The 20,174-nt window shown below is 47.0% G+C and overlaps 1 protein-coding gene across 1 annotated transcript in view; it reads right to left on the minus strand.

Annotated features, from left to right (window-relative positions):
* Positions 1–6,530, minus strand: part of LOC146863507 (uncharacterized) — a 136,223-nt gene extending 129,693 nt beyond the window's left edge. The window contains exon 1 of the mRNA XM_085643183.1: positions 6,517–6,530. Coding sequence (XP_085499309.1) covers positions 6,517–6,530 — 14 coding nt within the window. The remainder of the gene's footprint in view (positions 1–6,516) is intronic.
* Between the last annotated feature and the right edge of the window lie 13,644 nt (positions 6,531–20,174).

The raw sequence follows: 20,174 nt of genomic DNA on the forward strand, positions 1-20,174 counted from the left end.
AACAAACTCCAGCCATCCATACACTTGGATCTGAGTCCGGTCGAGGACACACATGGGTCACAATGTATCACAAAATACAGACATGGAGCCCAATACTCACCCGTGATGGCCTCAAGCTGCTGGGGGATGCTTGCAATACTGCTCAGACAGACCAATTTGGAAGAGTATCATGAAGGTGTAGAGGTCATGGGTCATGTTGATGTGCAGCGGGAGGGAGTCCCAGGTCTGTTTGGCGAGGTAGGAGAACTATCTCCTGTATGCAGTTTTTATATGGATGTGATGAATGGTGGCCAGGGCAAGGTGGGCTGCATGGAGTTGGGCCAACGGGGTGTTGGATGACAGACATCCAAGGTCGGTGTTGGGTCTGGGGTTGTGGACTGCCTCCTGAGTGTGGTTGAGGAGTCTGAAGGTGATCCTGCAGCACACAGTGAGCCATTGTACCTATCTCAGGTGGACGGTGATGTGGCTGGGGCGGGGGATGTTGCAGATGAGGTGTGCGGATGCACCCTGGATGTGGACAAGTACTCCTGCAGTTTTGCTGTTGTTCTCCGTAGAGGCCGGTGCTGTAGTTAAGCCGGCTGGTGTCGTGGACCAGGGGGACGGTCTGTCTTGCCTTGGAGTGGATCCATCTGTGGGTCATTTGCAGCATGTGGAGGGTGTTGCAGCATGAGGTACAGATGGTGGTGAGTTGCATGGTAATTGTGAGCGATGGGTTCATGATGAACACCAGCTTGCGTGCGTGGCCACTGGGTGCTGGTGCGGTGCACAGACCAGTGGGACACAAGGAGTTGACCCAGCTGTAAGGGGACAATCCTCAGATGATGACCTCTGTCCTGTCCAAGTCCAGCCTCAGGTGGCTGATGTTCAGCCATTCCACAACGGTTCTCATGCCTTCTTGAAGTTTGGATCTGGCAATGGCTGGGTCTTTGGTGAGTTTGAGGAGCAGCTGGATGTCAATAGCATACGAGATGATGATGAGGTCGTGTGCGCATGTGATGGTGGAGAGGGGGGTCATGGAGACATTGAAGATCGTCACGCTGAGAGAAGAGCCCTGTGGCATGGGCCAGATGACCCCAGTGTACTACATGTTGCAGGGTGGATGCAGACTCCCTGGGCCTTGCTGGTGAGCGACTTTCTGATTTAACCCTGGGCCCTCCTCTAGATACCAATGTTGGAGATGTGTGAGCTGACAGTGTGGTAGCACATGGTGTAGAATGCCATTGAGAGGTCAAGGGTGGTGTCCTCACCATTGTTGAGCATGGCAAAGTTGTTGGTGGTGGCAGTGCTGACGGTTGCAGTGGTGTGATTACTGTGTAAAACGGTCTGGTGCCACTTGGCTGGAGCTGGTTGCATTTAGGAAATTGGTCAGTTGCTTGTTGAGTGTCTTCCTGGTGACATTTGCTGGGTAGGGAAGCAGGGTGATGTACCAGGAGATCCTGCAGTACTGCCGTCCATTGTTTAAAAAGAGCCTGGGTCTCTGCATGCCTCCTGCACCCATGGAATGTGGCAAACTCAAAGGAGACATTCAGGATGCGCTGGACGTGGGCTTCAAGGATGTGGAATGATGTGGTTTAGATGTTGTGTGGGAAGGGTCCTGATGGAGAGCCAGAGTGTATGTTGCACATGAGCCTGATTGTGTACTTGCTGCTGATGGGAGTCCATAACCTGATGGGGGTTTGTCCTGCGGATAATAGTGCTGTCTCACTCTGGGTGCCAAGGCTGTCATGTAAGCCCATGAGCTTGCAGTGGTACAAAGTTGCAAGGGATGTGATCTGCCTTGCAAGGGTGGGGTGTCTTGGATGGAGATATGCTGTCAGTTCACTCACAATGCTGATGAGCTCCTTGCTGCCGTGTGTTTGGGTGTCTCAGCACTAACTGAAGGATCTCCACTTGTCCTTGCTGATGATATGGTGATGGCTGTGTGTGGTGTTTTCCAGGGCTGTGAGGCAAATGATGGCTCTTTGTGTTGCAAGGTTTGCACAAGAGTCCGGCTAAGTCTGTAGGAGTCCAGTAGGTCTGCCTTGTCCCAGGTGCCTTAACTGTTTTTGTGCTTTACAGGAAAGTCCGTCAATGTGGCAAGATTGTTGGATCAGTTGCTGATCCAGTGCGTGAGGTTGCAGGGTGTGGCGAGTGAGGTTCTGGACTTTTAAGAGTCCAGAGGTGTCAGGGAAACAACACCCAAAGACCCCTGAGTTCCTCCTGTCTCGGTGCACAAATAAACAGAGACATTGGCTTCTCGATGGTGGCGTCAAAGACCAAGATTTATTTACTGCAGGGACACAGAAGTCATAGGAACCACACAGAGGCAGAATCTACGAGACTGTTCGAATTGCATTAAGTGGTTTGTTCCTTAAATACACGGAAAATGTCTTTAGGCAACATTACACGAATATTTCTCATGCCCAACCCGGTATCCCAAATAAACAGTAAATAGACATCAAACAATAATTAGTCGTAGGTTTTCGGTATTCGATCAGGTCCCCTTGTCAGTTTTCCATTCTTTACCCGATCCTCCCCATCATCAAAATCGTAACCTCCCCAACTAAATGTCGATGTTGTTTTACTTTTAGTGAACCCCTGACGAAGGGCAAAACATATGCCCGAAATGCATTGGGAAGAACTTTTTTCACTAAGGATGATTTGTGTATTTTTCTTGCTTCCGAAAAAGGCCTGGATTGGCATATCTGAAGTATTAGATGTTTTTAAATATGCTTCGCCTCTCATGTGACACGAAGAATGGACATGAGGAATAACTGATAAAGAGGTTAAAATACAAGGAATAAACAAATTCTAAAAAGCGTATACATTTGTGGAATCTTCTATTAGAAGTCACTGATTCAGCTGTGCGTTCGGATTGGAGCGAGACGTCGCTCCTGATTTGGTTGAATGTCTACACGTGGTAACAGGGCGGACCACGATCTGGGCTGCACGCTAAAAAGATTAAATTGAGAAACTGTAGTGAAACTTGTTCAACAGGTGTGCACTTGGACAACCCCTTTTTTTGAAATGTAACTAAAATGGATGCCATGACTTTGCAACAGAATGCCCTATTTCTCAGTGAATTCATGCTAGTTGCATAGCGAAAACACTGTCATGTATGTAATGGATCATTTGCGGTTCATTGGTACCAAAATCGTGTCAGTACTACGATACCGATTTCACGGGTTCGGATCGCTACAGAACCTCAGACCGTCCTTTTGCCCTTACATAGGCAATAACTTACTCTATGTCGGAGTCCATTTCTATGTTCATCAGGTCACTGATATGTTGTTGAAGCATTACTCTATCCCGTGGCGTATCTCTAAAAACAGGTGGTCTTCTTACGCATGTTGAAATGCAGAGATTACATAAGGCAGGACCACACTGAACAATGAGACAGCACGAAAATAAAAATACCAATGCAACACCAGTGACTATCAGAACCTTCCATCCCCACGCAGACAACAGGCTCCAGAACCATCCCATTAATGACCAGTCACCTTTCTCTACATGAATAGAGTCAGAGATTTTGTGTAACTTAGAGATGGCCTTGTATACCGTTGGCGCATTATCTGGGATAAAAACACAACAACTCGATTGGATCATTTTACATACTCCACCTCGATCTGCAAGTAACACATCAAGAACCATACGGTTCTGTAACGTCATGAGACGATCCGCTTGAAGCTCAGCTGTCAGGTTACTAAGGGCACCCGCAGTTTCGGTGATAGTGGATTCAACTACCCGTGTTAGTTGACGTAAGTTTCTACTGTTAACCATAGGCCCCCAAAACGGAAGGAAACCTTTGAAGAAGTCTCCTGCTTCTTGGCCAGCAGTATCCTCTTTACTGAAAACACCTTTCACAACTCTAGTTTTGTGATAGTCCGGTGCAGCAGTGTATGTCGGAGGTAGCAGTTGAGCGATATAACATGAGCCTGAGAAGTCAGCAGGCAGCCATGTGTATGCTCTGTCTTGGCAAACAAAATAGGTACCCTTAGCAGCTAAGAATGCAGGGGAAGACTGTGACGGGAAAACATATGTTTCGATACAGTCACTCTTTCCTAGTCGAGCTTTCGGATTCCTCCCATTTCCTTGCAAACAGACCTGACCTTGGTGGGGTACGACCCAGATCGGAGTTGAGCTTTTACGTTTGTTCTCACCCAGAGTAATGCCATATTCCGTAACATTCCAACCCATGTAAACTCGCAATTCATCCTTGGGAATGAACGGAGTGTTATTGACATCTCTAACCATGTCAGTGATTCCTTTTACCAAGGCTCTATTAGCAGAGTTATACCGAGTGGAACGCGGAGGTCGTGGAGGATAGGTCTCTAGGGCATAAGCGAACATGGTCTGAAATGCCCAGAATGATCCATTATAACTAAAGGGCAGAACCAGATGAGGGATGCCCTTGTCCATGGTATGTGGTATCAAGCCACACACCCAGCAGTTTGTTGTGTTAACTACTAGTTGATGTTGGTGCAAGAGCTGAATGAAAGTGTTATTTATAAACTCAGAGCGTCGAGCTTGCTCGTGGGCAGGAAAAGGATGGAAAGAATGAAGAGAAACAACAGTCGGAGAAACAGGAACATGGGGAGATACTGTAGATGTAACTGGTGTAAAGATCAACTGAATACTAAAAATAATTCCGCCTACCAAAGTTATTAAAACAATTAGAAGTGTCAAAGTACATTGCATTAGAAAACATTTGCTATCTAATATTTCATATAGCTTTGTCTTGTGCACATTTATGACATTAACCCGTCGCAGTTCAGGAAGCTCCATCTTCTACAACCGTTCGCAACGGATGGTTTGTACCTGTTAAAAACTTGCCTCTGTTTACCCTGGGAGTTCCCAAGATAGACAGAAGAAACCGACCTTATGTCTGATTCCCTGCAAATTAAAACAAGGCACACGTTACGACCCTACGGTAACCCAGATGGCAAGGTGAGAGAAACAATAAAAACAAAAAGATAAAAATTTAGAGCAAACTTCCTGACTGAATGGAATGCAGTAAGATCAAAACAGTTTTCAAACAGAAAGGTAATTATGCAATGTCATTAGTTCATAACATGAGAACGTAGATTATATCTGTACTTTCCGGGTCTTGTCTGATCTTGAAATAGCTGGTCTACAGGTGCGGAAATGTTCGACTCCACAGGTGACAAATGTTCACTTTGTACAATACTCGGTCCAAGATTCAAAGGAGCGGTTCCTGCTGAGGTGTCAGAGTTCTGTGTTTCAGTTCGTGGGTGGTCCGTTATATACTCTGCATCACTGAAAGGGATGTGCCTAGAAACAGGTTCTGTCTCGGATACGCCAAATCCCTGTCTAACCCAGTTGCCATAGGGGAGTGGGAGAGGGACACGTTTCGTATGGCTAGCGTGCACCCAATTCTTCCTTCCAGCTAGGCGTACAGCAGTTCTTGTTGTGAGGAGTACCTGGAACGGACCCACGAATCTTGGCTGGAGGTTCCGAGTTCGTTCAAAGTTCCGTACTACAACTTGGTCGCCTGGTTTCAACGTGTGGCCTGGACTCTCTGGCAGTTTAGGCAAGGATTCGAATACCTGTTGATGAATAAGGCTTAATTTAGCAGTCAGATCATAGAGATAATCAATCAACATTGGGTATTCAATCTGTTTGAATTCCTTTGGCCTAGGGACTCCCCAAACATTAGCAGGACGACCGAACACAATCTCATATGGGCTAAGCCCTACTCGAGAGTGTACAGTCGCTCTGGTGGACAATAGAGCTAAAGGCAGTGCAACTGGCCAAGATAGACCAGTGGAAGCTTGAATTTTAGCAAGTTTCAGTTTCAGGGTGCCATTGTACCCTTCAACCAAACCCGCTGACTGTGGGTGATTCGCACTGTGAAATTTTTGGGTAATACCCAAACCCGTACACACACTCTTCATAACTTTCCCTACAAACTCACTTCCATTGTCCGACCAAACAATCCGTGGCATACCATACCTGGGGAAGTACTCTTTAAGGAGGATTTTGGCAGTGGACATAGCAGTGTTATCGTTTAACGGATATGCCTCAATCCATCTTGAAAAGGCACAGACCACCACTAGGACATATTTAAGATTATTACACCTGTCCATGTGGATAAAATCCAATTGAATCACTTCAAAGGGACAAGAAGGGGGAGCAAAATGACCAGTTGGGGTTGGGGTTCCCTTGCCAGGATCATGCATCAGGCATATCATGCAGTTTTTCACCACTCTTTCCGCACACTTAGTAATTCCATCGTTCTTCCATACTGGAGCTAACATTTTACAGATCCCTTTCGAACTGATGTGCGCCGCTCCATGCGCCATCGTGACTACTGCGAGCACATACGCATCAGGTAACATCCAACGCTGCTGTTCAGACAAATCAACCCAACATCCACTTGAATCCATTTTACCCGTTTTCTCCTTCCATTCATTCTTCTCATTTTCAGTTGCTTCATTCTGGATTGCCTTCACACTTTCAATCGTATTCTCACACATTCCTGATTCAGCTATCCATCTTGCAGACGTTGCAACGTACATTCGGATCGTCATGTTTTTGGCCGTTTCTCTAGCGACCTCATCAGCAAACGCATTCCCACGGCCAACATCATCCGTAATCTTTCGATGTGCACTGCACTTCACAATTGCATCTTCATTCGGTAGGGTCAGGGATTCCAATAGATCGCTGACTAACTGTCCATGTTGGATCTTAGTTCCATGAGACGTGAGAAAACCTCTTTCTCTCCAGAGACGTCCAAAGCTATGTGCTACGCCGAAGGCGTATTGGCTATCAGTAAACACATTCACTCTCTTTCCCTCAGCTAAAACACACGGTCTTGTTAATGCAATTAATTCTGCAGCTTGGGCAGAATTCTGACTTACTCTTGCAGTCTCAACAATCGTACTCAAAGTCGTAACTGCATACGCGGCCGTCACATCACCATTCTGTAGTTTAAAACACGACCCATCGACATATAAAGTGCCGTCTGGATCTAGTAACAGAGTATCTTTCAAATCAATCCGACCTTTTGTCTCTTCCTCAGTTCTAAAACAGCAATCATGGGGCTCTGAATCACTCGACTCTAGAGTAGTCGGCAACAGCGTTGCTGGATTCAATATGTTGCATCGCTTAATCTGAATGTGGTTTGCCAAAAGCGTCAGCTCATAGCCTGATAGTCTAGCACTGGTGAGGTGCTGAGTTTTCGTTCGATTCATGAGTGTATCCACAGCATGTGGAACCATGACTACTAACATGTTGTTCATGACTAGTCCAGCAGACTGTCGAATAGACACTGCAGCTGCTGCTGTAGCTCTCAAACAACTTGGCAATGCTCTGGCTACCGGATCTAATGTAGATGAGAAATATGCACAAGGCCGCTGTTTGTCACCAAATTGTTGCGTTAAAACACTCAAAGCACAACCTTCTCTTTCATGGACATATAGTGTAAACGGCTTACTGTAGTCAGGAGTACCCAACACAGGAGCTGAACACAGCGCATCACGTAAGTTATAGAAGCTCTGTTGACATTCGTCGGACCATGGCAAAGGGCTCGGAACACCTTTTCCAGTCAGGGCTACCAATGGTTTTGCCATGAGAGAAAAATTTGGGATCCATTGCCTACAGTATGACGTAATACCCAAAAACGCACGCACTTCTCTCTGTGTGCTTGGTACAGTCATCTGCGAAATTGCTTTGATTCTCTCTGGGGTCAACCTTCTTCCCTCCTTTGACAAAAGATGACCTAAGTAGGTCACTTCTTGGCAACAATATTGCAGTTTAGAAGGTGACACCTTGTGATGTAAGTCTGACAAATGACGTAATAGAGAAATTGTAGCTGCTTTGCAAGTTTCCTTGTCATCAGCAGCCAGTAACAGATCATCTACGTATTGGATCAGAGCAACACCAGGAGGAAGTACAAGAGCATCTAATTGACTCTTCAATGCTTGGCTGTAAATTGAATGGCTCTCACAATAACCTTGTGGAGCGCGTTTGAATCTGAAACTGCGACCTCCTAAGGAGAAACCAAAAATGTCTCTACTTTCCTCGGCTATCGGAATGCTGAAAAATGCATTTTTCAAATCGATCACTGTAAACCATGAGGCTGAGTCAGGAATCAACGTTAATAATGCAGTGATATCTGGTACCACAGGAAACTGTGGAATCACTATTTTGTTAACTTCTCTGAGGTCAATCACAAACCGGTAGATTGGAGGTTTGGAAGGGTCAGTACGTTTCAAAATCGGTAGAACAGGACTATTGCAGACATTTCCTCTAGTTTCCTCAATCACATCTTTCTGTATCAAGTCTTTCACAATCAGCAAGAGCGCACGTTCCCCTTCATTCGAAATCCGATACTGTGGGATTCGTGGGAATTTAACATTCACTTTCAGACTTACCACATAAGGGGGAATTTCCAAGAGGCCTACATCGTTAGGACCAGTTGCCCAAAGAGTATCAGGGAGAGAACCCAGCTCCGGTGGGAGCTTATCCATCGACATATACATTGGAGAGATTACTCTTTTGCCTAATGTGAGCTGTACTCCCGAAGGAGAACAGTACAGTGTCGCATGTAGGCGTTTCAACAGATCTAAACCAAGCAAATTCTCATTACAACCGGTTGTTGGAATAAGGGGTGCTTCTAGTTCACATGGCCCAACAGATCTTGATAAAGGACTAGAAACAGGATTGTGAACAGGGGCGCCTGAGAAACCTACTGAAGTGTTCGTTAAGCCAGACAAAGGTGCGCCAGGGAGTTTCGCATGCATAATTGAACTTTTTGCCGCACCAGTATCCAACAGAAACGGTTCGACCACGCCTGATGTAACTACTGCGACATAAGGTCCACTCTGATCAACTGGAACTGATACTACTCCCTCTCTTTGCCTGTGGCTGTCCTAGTATTCGCCTCTCTGAATCTCTTCATTATGATCATAATAATCTTCAACGTGATACTGTGGAGATCTACCTGGTTGCGCAGATTGTGCATTTCGCTGATCGAAATAATTCAATTGGCGATCAGCCTGTGGTGTCATTGTACCACGTCCTCTACCCCTAGGGGTTTGCATAAACCCAACATTACCTCTCAGCGCTGGGACACCACTAGTCTGTGCGTGCAGTACCGGACACTCATTCTTATAATGACCCTCCTTTTTACAATAGGCACACTGATTCCATGCTAACTGTTGTCGGGAAAAACCATAATTAAATCTTTGGGACGTCCCTTGCTGGAATTGTGGCTGCTGCTGAAACTGGGGTCGCTGCTGTGAATCTGACTGATTCGAGCGAGGCGGATACGCCTGTTGCAAAAGAACTTTAGTCTTTAAATCTTTTGTTTTCTTTTCTGACTTTTCCTTCTCTTCCTTCTCTCTATTCTCGTAATACTGAGCAGTTGCAAGTATCTGTGCTGTCGTCCACACTGCCCATGCACTTTCAGAATCCTTTAACTTGTTACTAAGTTCAGGTAATAAATTAAACACGAACTTGTCGACAAACAATCTCTGGCCTCCCTCAGTACTCATATCTTGTCCACTGTGGTCTACGAAGGTCTCTTCAAATCTAGTGAAAAAGTCAGAGACTCTTTCGTCCTTCTTTTGCTTGCATGCCGATAGTTTATCCCAATTAACTCGTAACGCTGGCATCAGCGTTTTCATCAGATTAATTATTCTGCCAGGTAGGGCAGCAATCAGAGGTTCAGGTTTAGCACCGCCAACTTGTTGCGCATCTGCTGCTACAATAGCTGACCAATCACCTCCTAGGGCGACTGGGTGGTTCTCTTGCCGAATCTTGGCCCAAATAGGCTGTGGCACTACATTACCAAATAACATTTCAATGTCTGCCAAATTCATGACGCACGCCTGAACTGTCTGCGTTAACTCTTTGTAATAACCAGCAGGATTTTTACGTGGGTCTGGCAACGCTTGTTTTACTGCTAATACTTCAGCCCGTTTCCAAGGGATGTGTATCCACACTCTCTGGAATTGTGCCGGGGCAGCTGCAATACCATTAGCCGCGTCAGCTTGAACTGCATCACGCCATATCGGTGGAACTTCCCTCATCGGATATTGACCTCGTTTTTTCCTAGTAGTAATCGGTGAACCATCAGGGTCTCTTGTCGCTCGAAGAGGGGAATCATCCCTATAAGCTAAAATCAGTTCTATCGCTCCCCTTACTTCTGAACCTATCACCATTCCTGCGGCGAACTTCTGTTGAATATTTATCAGATCAGAGGGGACAGAATCTAAGTCATCATCTTCCCATTCTTCACGCACAAGAGAACACATCACGTCAAAAACATAACGTTGAGTTGGTTCATTCCATTGCATAAAGGTATCTAACACTCTTTGTGCATCATACTTCACAGCTTTCGACATCCACCTAAGAGCTGTCGAATCTAACATGTCTCGTTCCTGAGGACCAGGAAGCTGGCTACGTCTCTGTATAGAGTCAGAAACGGGGGTCCCAATTAAAGACCTGTAGAGAGGAGTTAAGATATTAGTTACAGAGTCGGTTATTTTCCGACGAACGGAAAGCGGAGTCAGAATGTTCATAGGGTTCGGGGATAGGGCAGCTGGAGCAGATGAAATAGTAAGGGTGGGAGTAGCAGGTAAAGCAGTTTGCGTAATGACAGGCAAAGGCGGAGCAGGCGACCCAGGAAGAGGGGGTGCCAAAGGAACATTAACTACGGGAAGGACAGGAGCTGGAATCAAAGGAAGTGGAGCAACTATTCCAGGCTGACCAGCAGCTGGTTGTACAACAGGTAGTAACTGTGGTACTGTAATACCCTGTGCATACGGTGGAGGTGAATTCAACAGGTAAGACAACAGAGGATCCTTTTCATGATCCTCCATCGGCTTAGTAGGACAAGATGGCAATACAGGGTAACATTTATCAATTGCCAAATTATATTTTCTATTTGCCATCTCCATTGCTTTCTCAGTCTCGTTGACATGCAGCTGCCTAGCAGACTCCATTAAAGTCAACCCTTTCTCTTTCTGTTCTTTCTTCGTCTTCCTAATTTCTCTCTGTTTGGCTTCTTTGGGCCATACGCGAAAAGAATCAAACATTGCCGGCCGGGCTTTTCTCTTAAACAACTTCATTTCTAGATTGTCTAGTATTTCGGTTTCGAAGCTACCATGCGGTGGCCAACTAAGGACACCATCTTTTCTGGTGTAACGGACCCATACTTCATTATACGTAATAGGACCCACACCATGTTTACAATAGAGCTCATATGTAGGAGTTCCAATCGGAGGAACCGAACACGAATCCTCCAACCGGGAATCCCCGTTGCAACGTAACCAGGACAGGAAACAATTACTACTGGTAGTCATGACAAACAAAGACAAATTCCAACCAAAATGCGCAAAGAACTTAGGCCTACCAAAAATGAACTATTACCAAAACAAAGATTATCTAAACAAGAGCAACCAATGATAATCTACGAATTAAACCAGAGCAACAAAGATCAACCAAACTGAGCGTAACCCACTTAATACTTAACTGAAATGTGGAAGACGTCACCAAGGAGAACCCGTCTACGTCTCGCCGTACTAAGGTCTGCACCTCGGGTCCAAGACAGGGCGACAGTCAGGGCAGCGGTCCTCTGTAGCCGTCTGGGAACGGGAACCCTCGTGGAAGAGATCGTCGGGCCACTTTTACGACATGCAGGGATCGATGAAGCGGGGTACCTCCCTCCGGAATCTTCACACGAAACTTCTCGAACTTTTCAGGCTTTGGACCGGTACCGGATGACGTCACCCCACGTTGGGCGCCAATTTGAGGTTCTGGACTTTTAAGAGTCCAGAGGTGTCAGGGAAACAACACCCAAAGACCCCTGAGTTCCTCCTGTCTCGGTGCACAAATAAACAGAGACACGGGCTTCTCGATGGTGGCGTCAAAGACCAAGATTTATTTACTGCAGGGACACAGAAGTCATAGGAACCACACAGAGGCAGAATCTACGAGACTGTTCGAATTGCATTAAGTGGGTTGTTCCTTAAATACACGGAAAATGTATTTAGGCAACATTACACGAATATTTCTCATGCCCAACCCGGTATCCCAAATAAACAGTAAATAGACATCAAACAATAATTAGTCGTAGGTTTTCGGTATTCGATCAGGTCCCCTTGTCAGTTTTCCATTCTTTACCCGATCCTCCCCATCATCAAAATCGTAACCTCCCCATTGTAAAAGTCCAGAAGGAGAGGAGCAGAGCCAGGTGCAAAGGATTGAAAAGTAGGGTAAGAGGTGTTTATGGATCATAAACGGGCATGGCTACCGTCTTCGGCCTTTCAGTCAGGACAATGGACACGAGAACCAGTATAGCAGGACTGGCCTCAGGCAAGGGAGGCAGCTTGATTCTGCCTAGTCATGCAGCGTCAGCCTTTCTCGGGGCTCGAGCTTACGTGTCCATAACAAGGTGACTCTGTCGGGGTCATTGCCCGTTCATTGACTATGTGAGGGCAAGAAACAAAATGGATGCCGTAACTAAAATGGATGCCATGACTTTGCAACAGAATGCCCTATTTCTCAGTGAATTCATGCTAGTTACGTAGCGAAAACACTGTCATGTATGTAATGGATCATTTGCGGTTCATTGGTACCAAAATCGTGTCAGTACTACGATACCGATTTCACAGGTTCGGATCGCTACAGAACCTCACGAGGGTGTTGTTTTGAGTGTCCCACACAGCTTGTCTGTGGTGACTTACATCAAGCATCTTTGGGGGATCGGTAGCGGGGTGGGGGGCAGTGTATTGCTTGTCAGAGATGTGGATTTAAATGTTGATGGACCAATGATGGATGGTGGTGTGGTTCCCCTCCAGCAAGAAGTTACTGGCCCCCAGCCACATGTAGCTCGTGGAGGTGAGGGTGTGCGTGCAGATGTATGTGTTGATGGCTTAGCGGAATAGTGGATGTAGGCCTGAAGATCTGTAGATGAGTGTTACTCTGAGGGTTGCCATGGAGTTGCTGCAAACCCGGATTTGTCACTCTGAGGGTGTACTTGTGAAAAAATACTAATTCATCCCCCGGGAGTGGTGTTGCCATCCCTGCGGGTGATCTTGTATCCGTCTGAGATGGCAATGAAGACGTCATGTGCTGAGGATGCTTTTGTCCAGGTTACTGTCATGAAGGTGATGTGTGGGGCTGTTGTGTTGAGGAGGTAACAGAGTCCAATGACATGCTGGTGGATGGAGCGGGTGTGGAGTAGGAGGCACATTACCTGGTTGTTCTGACAGGGTCTTGTAGGCTGGGCAGCGCTGTGTAGGCAGTTGGAATAGCACACTCAGCATGCGAAGGTGTCGTGTGTGTGCTTAGGGGTTGCCTGATAGCAGGCGGATGATTGTCACGATGACATTGCTTGGAGAGTGGCTGCAGCATGAGCATGTTGTGTGACGTGGGTCATGCAAAGACTAGAGGGTCGTGCACTGTACATGTTGCAGGCACAGACGTTCCTGTCTTTGGCACGGCGCTGGCGCTACAGTGGCAAAGAAAAGCTGCTGCCTGCATTTCGAATGGGTGGAGGGGGAAGGGCAGAGCATTTTTGAGGCATGGGGGTTGCAGAATCAGGGAACTCGGTGGGGCGGTGCCGCAGGTGAAGCAGCAGCAGGCGGAAGGGGTTAGAAATTAGGCAAAAAGTAGTACACAAAGACAAGGTCTAAAAGGCACAGTGCAACAGGTGTATGTAAAGGAAGGAGTGTCAGGTTACTCATGGGTCACTCCGTGAAAATGTATGAACAATCACCATAAATTACAGCCACTGGATCAGGCAACAAAATGCAGAGATGCGCAAAGGAGACACACCATCAGCAGGCGTTCACGTCCCGTTGTGGGGAGCAACCTGCACCAATACAAACACAACCAGGTGCTTCATGCACAATAGAGATCATTAGCCATAAAGCACTGCATGCATGTTGCCAAAGTACACATACACACAGATGCTCAATCTTTGACAATTATGCCATAGATGATGCATGCAACCTGTCAAGAGAGCTGCAGTGACAGAGATGAGGCACTTTGGATTGTGCTGAACACCTTTATTCCACACACACACAAAGGGATATGCATCCATATTAACAGACTCACAGGTCAGTTGACAGAACATGTGGGACATACGTTGGACACCCCCTTCACAACACGGATGATGTAAATCCCAATGAACTGGCACACAAGTTAAGGGGATGAGCCAAACACATCCTGCTGCACACGGAGAGGCTGCAATTCCCCATGGAGCCTGTTGTTGTGATATCCCCCACTATGTCCACCCGTAGCATCTGCAATGTTTCAGAGGCAAGGTTTACACACATTGATGCCTTCATCAGATGCCACACTCCACTACAGATGACTGTCAAGAACGGTGACTATCATGTCATGGGAGTGATGCTACATGTTATATGCTCCATGGTGAGAAGACATGTATGCATGGTACCACAACATGCACAGAAGCAGTCCCCACACATTCCAAACCCGTACCACCACAAAAAATCCTTGCTGCAATCCTTACCAAAACTGACCTTTCCACATATCCGTGCATGGAACGCTGATTCAGCACACGTTGCAATCCTCATGAGGAATAGCAGGAGAACAACGATGACACGAGCAGACAACAGGCGCAAAATACCTGGGAATGACCGACACACAAGAAGTCACCTAAAACAATTCTCACCGCACACATGGACATTTACCAAACATGAACAATGTTTGACACATGTAAATTGCAAAGAAAGTCTCTCCACAAAACTGTGTGGCATGACATTATCACTCGAGTGACACATCCAAGTCACTTTGCATTCAGTCAGCTGGACACACACATTGCAACACATGCCACTCAATGCTACAAGCTTGCACACTCATACCCAGTGACTCACCATTATGAGAAGAAGTTGCGTTGGAGCTGACTCCAGATATCATCCCCCTCCTCCTTCTCATCACTAGCCTCGTGAGCAAGCCCTTGATCCTCCACGGGTGGATGTTCCTGCTCATCCGGATCCAGGATGAGTGGCACTGCCTTCTCAACTGCCATGTTGTGCAGCATGCAGCACACGAGGAAGATTTAGCACACCTTCTCCGGGGCATAAGGGAGGGACCCGCCTGTCTTGTCCAGGCACCGGAATCAGCTCTTCAGGAGTCCAAACGTCCTCTCAATCACTCGCCTGGTCTGTCCATGTGCATTGTTGTACCGGTGATCTGCAGCTTGGGTTGCGGAGAGGTGTAATCAGCCATGGCATGTTGGGATAGCCAGAGTTCCCTACATGGAAACATTATGTAAATAAGTGGGTCAGGAGATGCCGTAAGAGCGAAAGATACCGCAACACATAGGACAAAAAGAGTATACCCACCAACAAGACCTGCTCATTCGTTGTGCAGCATCATTTGTGGCACCCTGCTACGCCTCATAATGTAGGCATCGTGTGCTGATCCTGGAAAACATGCACAGACATGGGAAATCAGCATGTTAGCAAGACACACCACAAGGGCATTTATTGAGTGGTAATGTCTTCTATTGCGATAGGCTTGTTCCTGTGCCTGTGGTGGTACCAAAGCCACATGTGTACCATCAATGGACCCAATGACATGGGGCATCCCTCCCAGGGCATAGAAATCACCCTTGCAATCTGTCAACTCCTCAGGAGTAGGAAATTTGATTAATTCATCAAGGTGCTCCAACATGGCTGCTAAAACATCATGCAGGACACGGCTGAACATTGTCTGTGACATGCCACCAACATAAGCTATGGTGAATTGAAATGTACCTGTGGCAAAAAAATGTAGGGCTGCCATCACCTTCATCTTTGGGATCAGCGCAGTAGGATACCTGTGTCGCGGTTGGAGGTGTGGTGCCAGCCTGTCGGTCAAGTCCTCAATCAACTGTTGAGTGAATCTGTAACGTCGGATGCAGGCACGTTCCCTCATGGCACCCAAGTCTGGCATTGGTCTTGGGACAGGCGGGGCCCTGCAAGACATTGTTTGTAAGAATGAAGATTGAGAGTCTGCAAATATCAATGTCAATGAACATAGCACATGCTACACTGCTAATACACATCAGGAAACTATGGAGTCGGGTGTGTGCAATACTTACAGGACACATATGCCAGCTTGCTGGCACTCCTACAAAAAGCCAGATACACCTGTTGATTGTCAAGTCAACATGACATGCCCTGAAATGATTTGGGGGCCAGTCTGAGTGAAGAGCCACAGATTTCACCGGGGTGACACACAACCACATAGCCACAACCCTTACGAGTCCGCACTAGTAGTACACGTATGTGTACTATTAGTGCTTACACATACGTGTACTACTATTGCAATCCCCTTACGGGTACGCACGTGTAGTACACGTACGTGTACTACTAGTGCGTACCCGTAAGGGGATCGCAATAGTAGTACATGTACATGTACGCACTAGTAGTACACGTACGTGTACTACTAGTGCGTTCCCGTAAGGGGATCGCACTAGTAGTACACGTACGTGTACTACTAGTGCGTACCCGTAAGGGGATTGCAATAGTTGTACACGTACGTGTATGCACTAGTAGTACACGTACATGTACTTCTAGTACATACCCGTAAGGGGATCGCACTAGTAGTACACATATGTGTACTACTAGTGTGTACACTTACGTGTACTACTATTGCGATCCCCTTACGGGTATGCATTAGTAGTACATGTACATGTACTACTAGTGCGATCCCGTAAGGGGATCGCACTAGTAGTACACGTACGTGTACTACTAGTGCGTACCCGTAAAATGTAAATGTAAATGTAAATGTACTACTAGTGCGTACCCGTAAGGGGATCGCAATAATAGTACACGTACGTGTACTACTAGTGCGTACACGTACGTGTCAAATGCACTGTACAACTGGTGCCGTAGGGGTACGTGTGAAACGCACAGTACCTGTGTGTGGATTTAAAAATTACATAGGGGACACATAAGGGACAAGTGTTAGGCCATAAATGCATGCTGGTTGTCGTGGATACCGAGTTTTCAGTTGAAATTTGTCCATCAGGTGTCCTGGAAAAGTCAGTTGGCCACAAAATACAATGTTGCAAAGTGGTTGTTGATTTGACATGATGCTCAAATTTTGAACGATGCAAATGCTGTCACTGGTGTATGTTTAAAGGGATTGGAGTAAACGTACGATGCAAATGATTCGGACCAATCACTATGTACTCCTCAAAATGAATGCCCCTCAGCAAGACAGATATAAGGCAGCCAGAACCCATGAGAGGTCACTTGCCTGCACAACTTAAGAGTCGACAACACTGCTGCTGTCTCTGCTTCCTCTGGCCATGTCACGTGCTGTGGAGAGGGCCCAGCCATTCACCCTGGAGGAGAATGAGGCCTTGCTGGACGTCCTCCTCCCACAGTACAACAGCCTGTATGGGAGACCAGGGGAGCAGGTGAGTGCTGACTCCACTACCTTTGCCTATGCACCTGTTGTGTGACAGTCAATATAGTGTCCAGGTGGGACACACATGCAATGTTGTTTAGAGTGTGTCCTGGGGGGGGTCATGCTTATGGCTCTCATGCAGAGCATGATGTAGTTCCTGTGTGCACTCCTCACTTGCATAGTGCTTAGAGTGACTTTCACTGCATAGTGCATGACACATTCAGCCTGGCAAATCCTTGGTAGCTTTTTTTCCTGTTGTCCTGAGGTGATTCAGTGGTCCCCCCGGTGTGACAGGTGACTGTACCCACACATGTGTATGAGTTGAGTGGACCTGTGGTGAGAGTGTCCAAATGATGTGTACGGCCTCATTGACATTGATGTGTGTGAATGTTCCTTGTCATGTGGGTGAGTGTCTATGTGAAGTGTTGCACCACAGCTGCATGGTGAGGCAACAGATCTACCCATTTGATGTGACAAGTAAGCCGTGCTTTGTGTCTGACTTGCAGAGCTAGCACGACACCTGTGACTCCCCACTGGCAAATGGCACATGTGCAGAGTGAGGGTTGTATCCGCTGTTGTCAATGACAGGCGAGTGATCTGTGCCTGGGTGTGTCTGTCTAGTCTGCTGAGGGTGTGTCAGTAGAGTGGGACATGTGACTGCTTGGCACGTGCTGGCCATCAGCCTCCTGTTGCATGTGCTGCACTGTGTGTGGCATGATCAGTGAGTGTGTTGCACCCCTTCTGCCACCTGTTGACTTTCAATGCCATGTTGTTCATTGGCGCTTGCACACAGGGCTATTTCTTGTTGTGAATGAGGCAATTCATGTCAGCATCCTATGCCATGTTCAACATTTCAAAGATGTTCTAATGTGTGTCTCTGGGACATGGAGCAGGTGTATTGATGTTGTGCCACTTTGCCATCCTGACAGGTAACTGCCTAGGAGAAGGGGGTGATCTGGAACAACGTCGTCAGGGCCGTGAGAACTGCAGGGGAGAGAAGTCGGCAGCTGCCACAGGTCCGCAAGAGGTGGCAGGACATCCGGTGCTGGACCCGGCGGATCGCCCGGGTCCAGCTGGGGCTTGACAGTCCTCGCCCCCACGGCGGCCTCCGACGCCTGACCCCCCACATGAGACGTGTCCTGGCGATGGTCTTCCCTGACCTCGATAGGCAGTTACAGGAGAGACTGCAGCAAGGAGGGGGTAGGTACATGGCTTTTGGTCGTGTTATGTGTTGCCTGCTTTTGAAAGTGCTCTTTCGCATGAATACACTCCCAGAGTTGATATGTGCAGTGCATTTTCTGTTCCCCAATGTCACCTGGGGCTCTTTTTCATCCCTTCCCCTCCTTGACATGTGTCCCCTGGTCTGTGTGTAATCACATTTGCACATGGTCATCTAGGGTGCCAGTAAATATAAGTGCACATAGCTTTCTGCATCATGTTGGAGGGTCGTCTGTGACTTGTGTTGGTACCTTGCCTGTGCCATGACCTGTTCACTATGTTGGGGGTCCATATTTGTTGTCACTGATGATGATTCTCAACATAGGAGTGTGAGCTTTCAACTGAACCCCCTTGCAGCATGCATGACCAATGTTGTGGCCTCAGACATGATGTGCATGAGTGGGAGATATGCATAGTGCCATGACGGTTGAACATGGTACAGTCAGCTCATTCCAGGACCACGGAGCAGTGTGCCCACTACAGTCCCCTGAGACACCCTGGCCTCCTAATCATGTGTGTCATCCAACACTGTGCACATTCACTGTGGGTTCAGCATAGGTCTGCCTCTGTGGCATTGCTACCTGGCCTAGTTTGTATTTTTCAAATGTGTGCTACACGATTCCACTGGACAGGGATACACCATTTTGCTTGTGCATACTCACACTGGGCAGTGACTGTGTGGCTATTCACAACAATCTGTTGATGGTTGTTTGTCACAAATATGTGTTGCCAGCCCCACGAGGTGATGTTGTGTCAATGAAGCAAGTTTTCAAGCACAGTTATTGTAACCCTGAATAAGAGGTGTCACTTCTTGATCTGTATCAGTCACATTGACTCAGGTATGGGGGGTGTGCGGGAGGGGCATCCATGTGCAACCCTGATTTTTCATTGCCAGGTCTGACTTGTGTGTGAGAATTGGCTGTACAGAAAATCAACGTGCAGTGCCCCTGTGATGGTGGCCAGTGCTTAATGTTCGTGCTTTGCAGCCTGTGTCAGATTTTTACAAACATGTATCGTGCACATACATTTTTTGCACCTGTGTGTGGTTCAGATGCAACGCAGTTTTAACTTTGTGTGCTGACATCTGTGTGTACATTCTGGCTTGCCATGAGGGTGTCCCCACAGTACAGCTAGGCTTTTTTTCAAACCAATTGCAGGCCCATTAGTTTATGCATTGTCCTGGGTGTGGACATGTGTGCCACTCCAGATGACAGGCAGTAGGTCATATGTGTAGCCAACTGTGTAATCAGGTGACGGATAGCCATGTGACAAATGACATAATTCAAGTTGTTACTCTAAATAAATTGTACCTTGGCACTCACAGCACTTGTCAACAGTTCTTCATGTTTTAAATGTGGTAATTTGATGATTTGTGTTAAGAACAATGATGTGCCTGCATGAAAGTTATCTCTCAAGGAAGTGCACACCAAACGGCATTTCCACTTTCATTGAACACATTGGCACCTTTTCAAAGAAGCCACTGTTAGAATGAATTGGTGTTGCAGATTCTCCATATACATGTTCCCACAGTGGTCTGGATTTTGTGAGACTCCTTTGTTGTTGGTGATACGAACTAACGA

Source organism: Triturus cristatus, chromosome 2_2 (genome assembly GCF_964204655.1).
Source record: "Triturus cristatus chromosome 2_2, aTriCri1.1, whole genome shotgun sequence".
NCBI classification, from domain to species: Eukaryota; Metazoa; Chordata; class Amphibia; order Caudata; family Salamandridae; genus Triturus; species Triturus cristatus.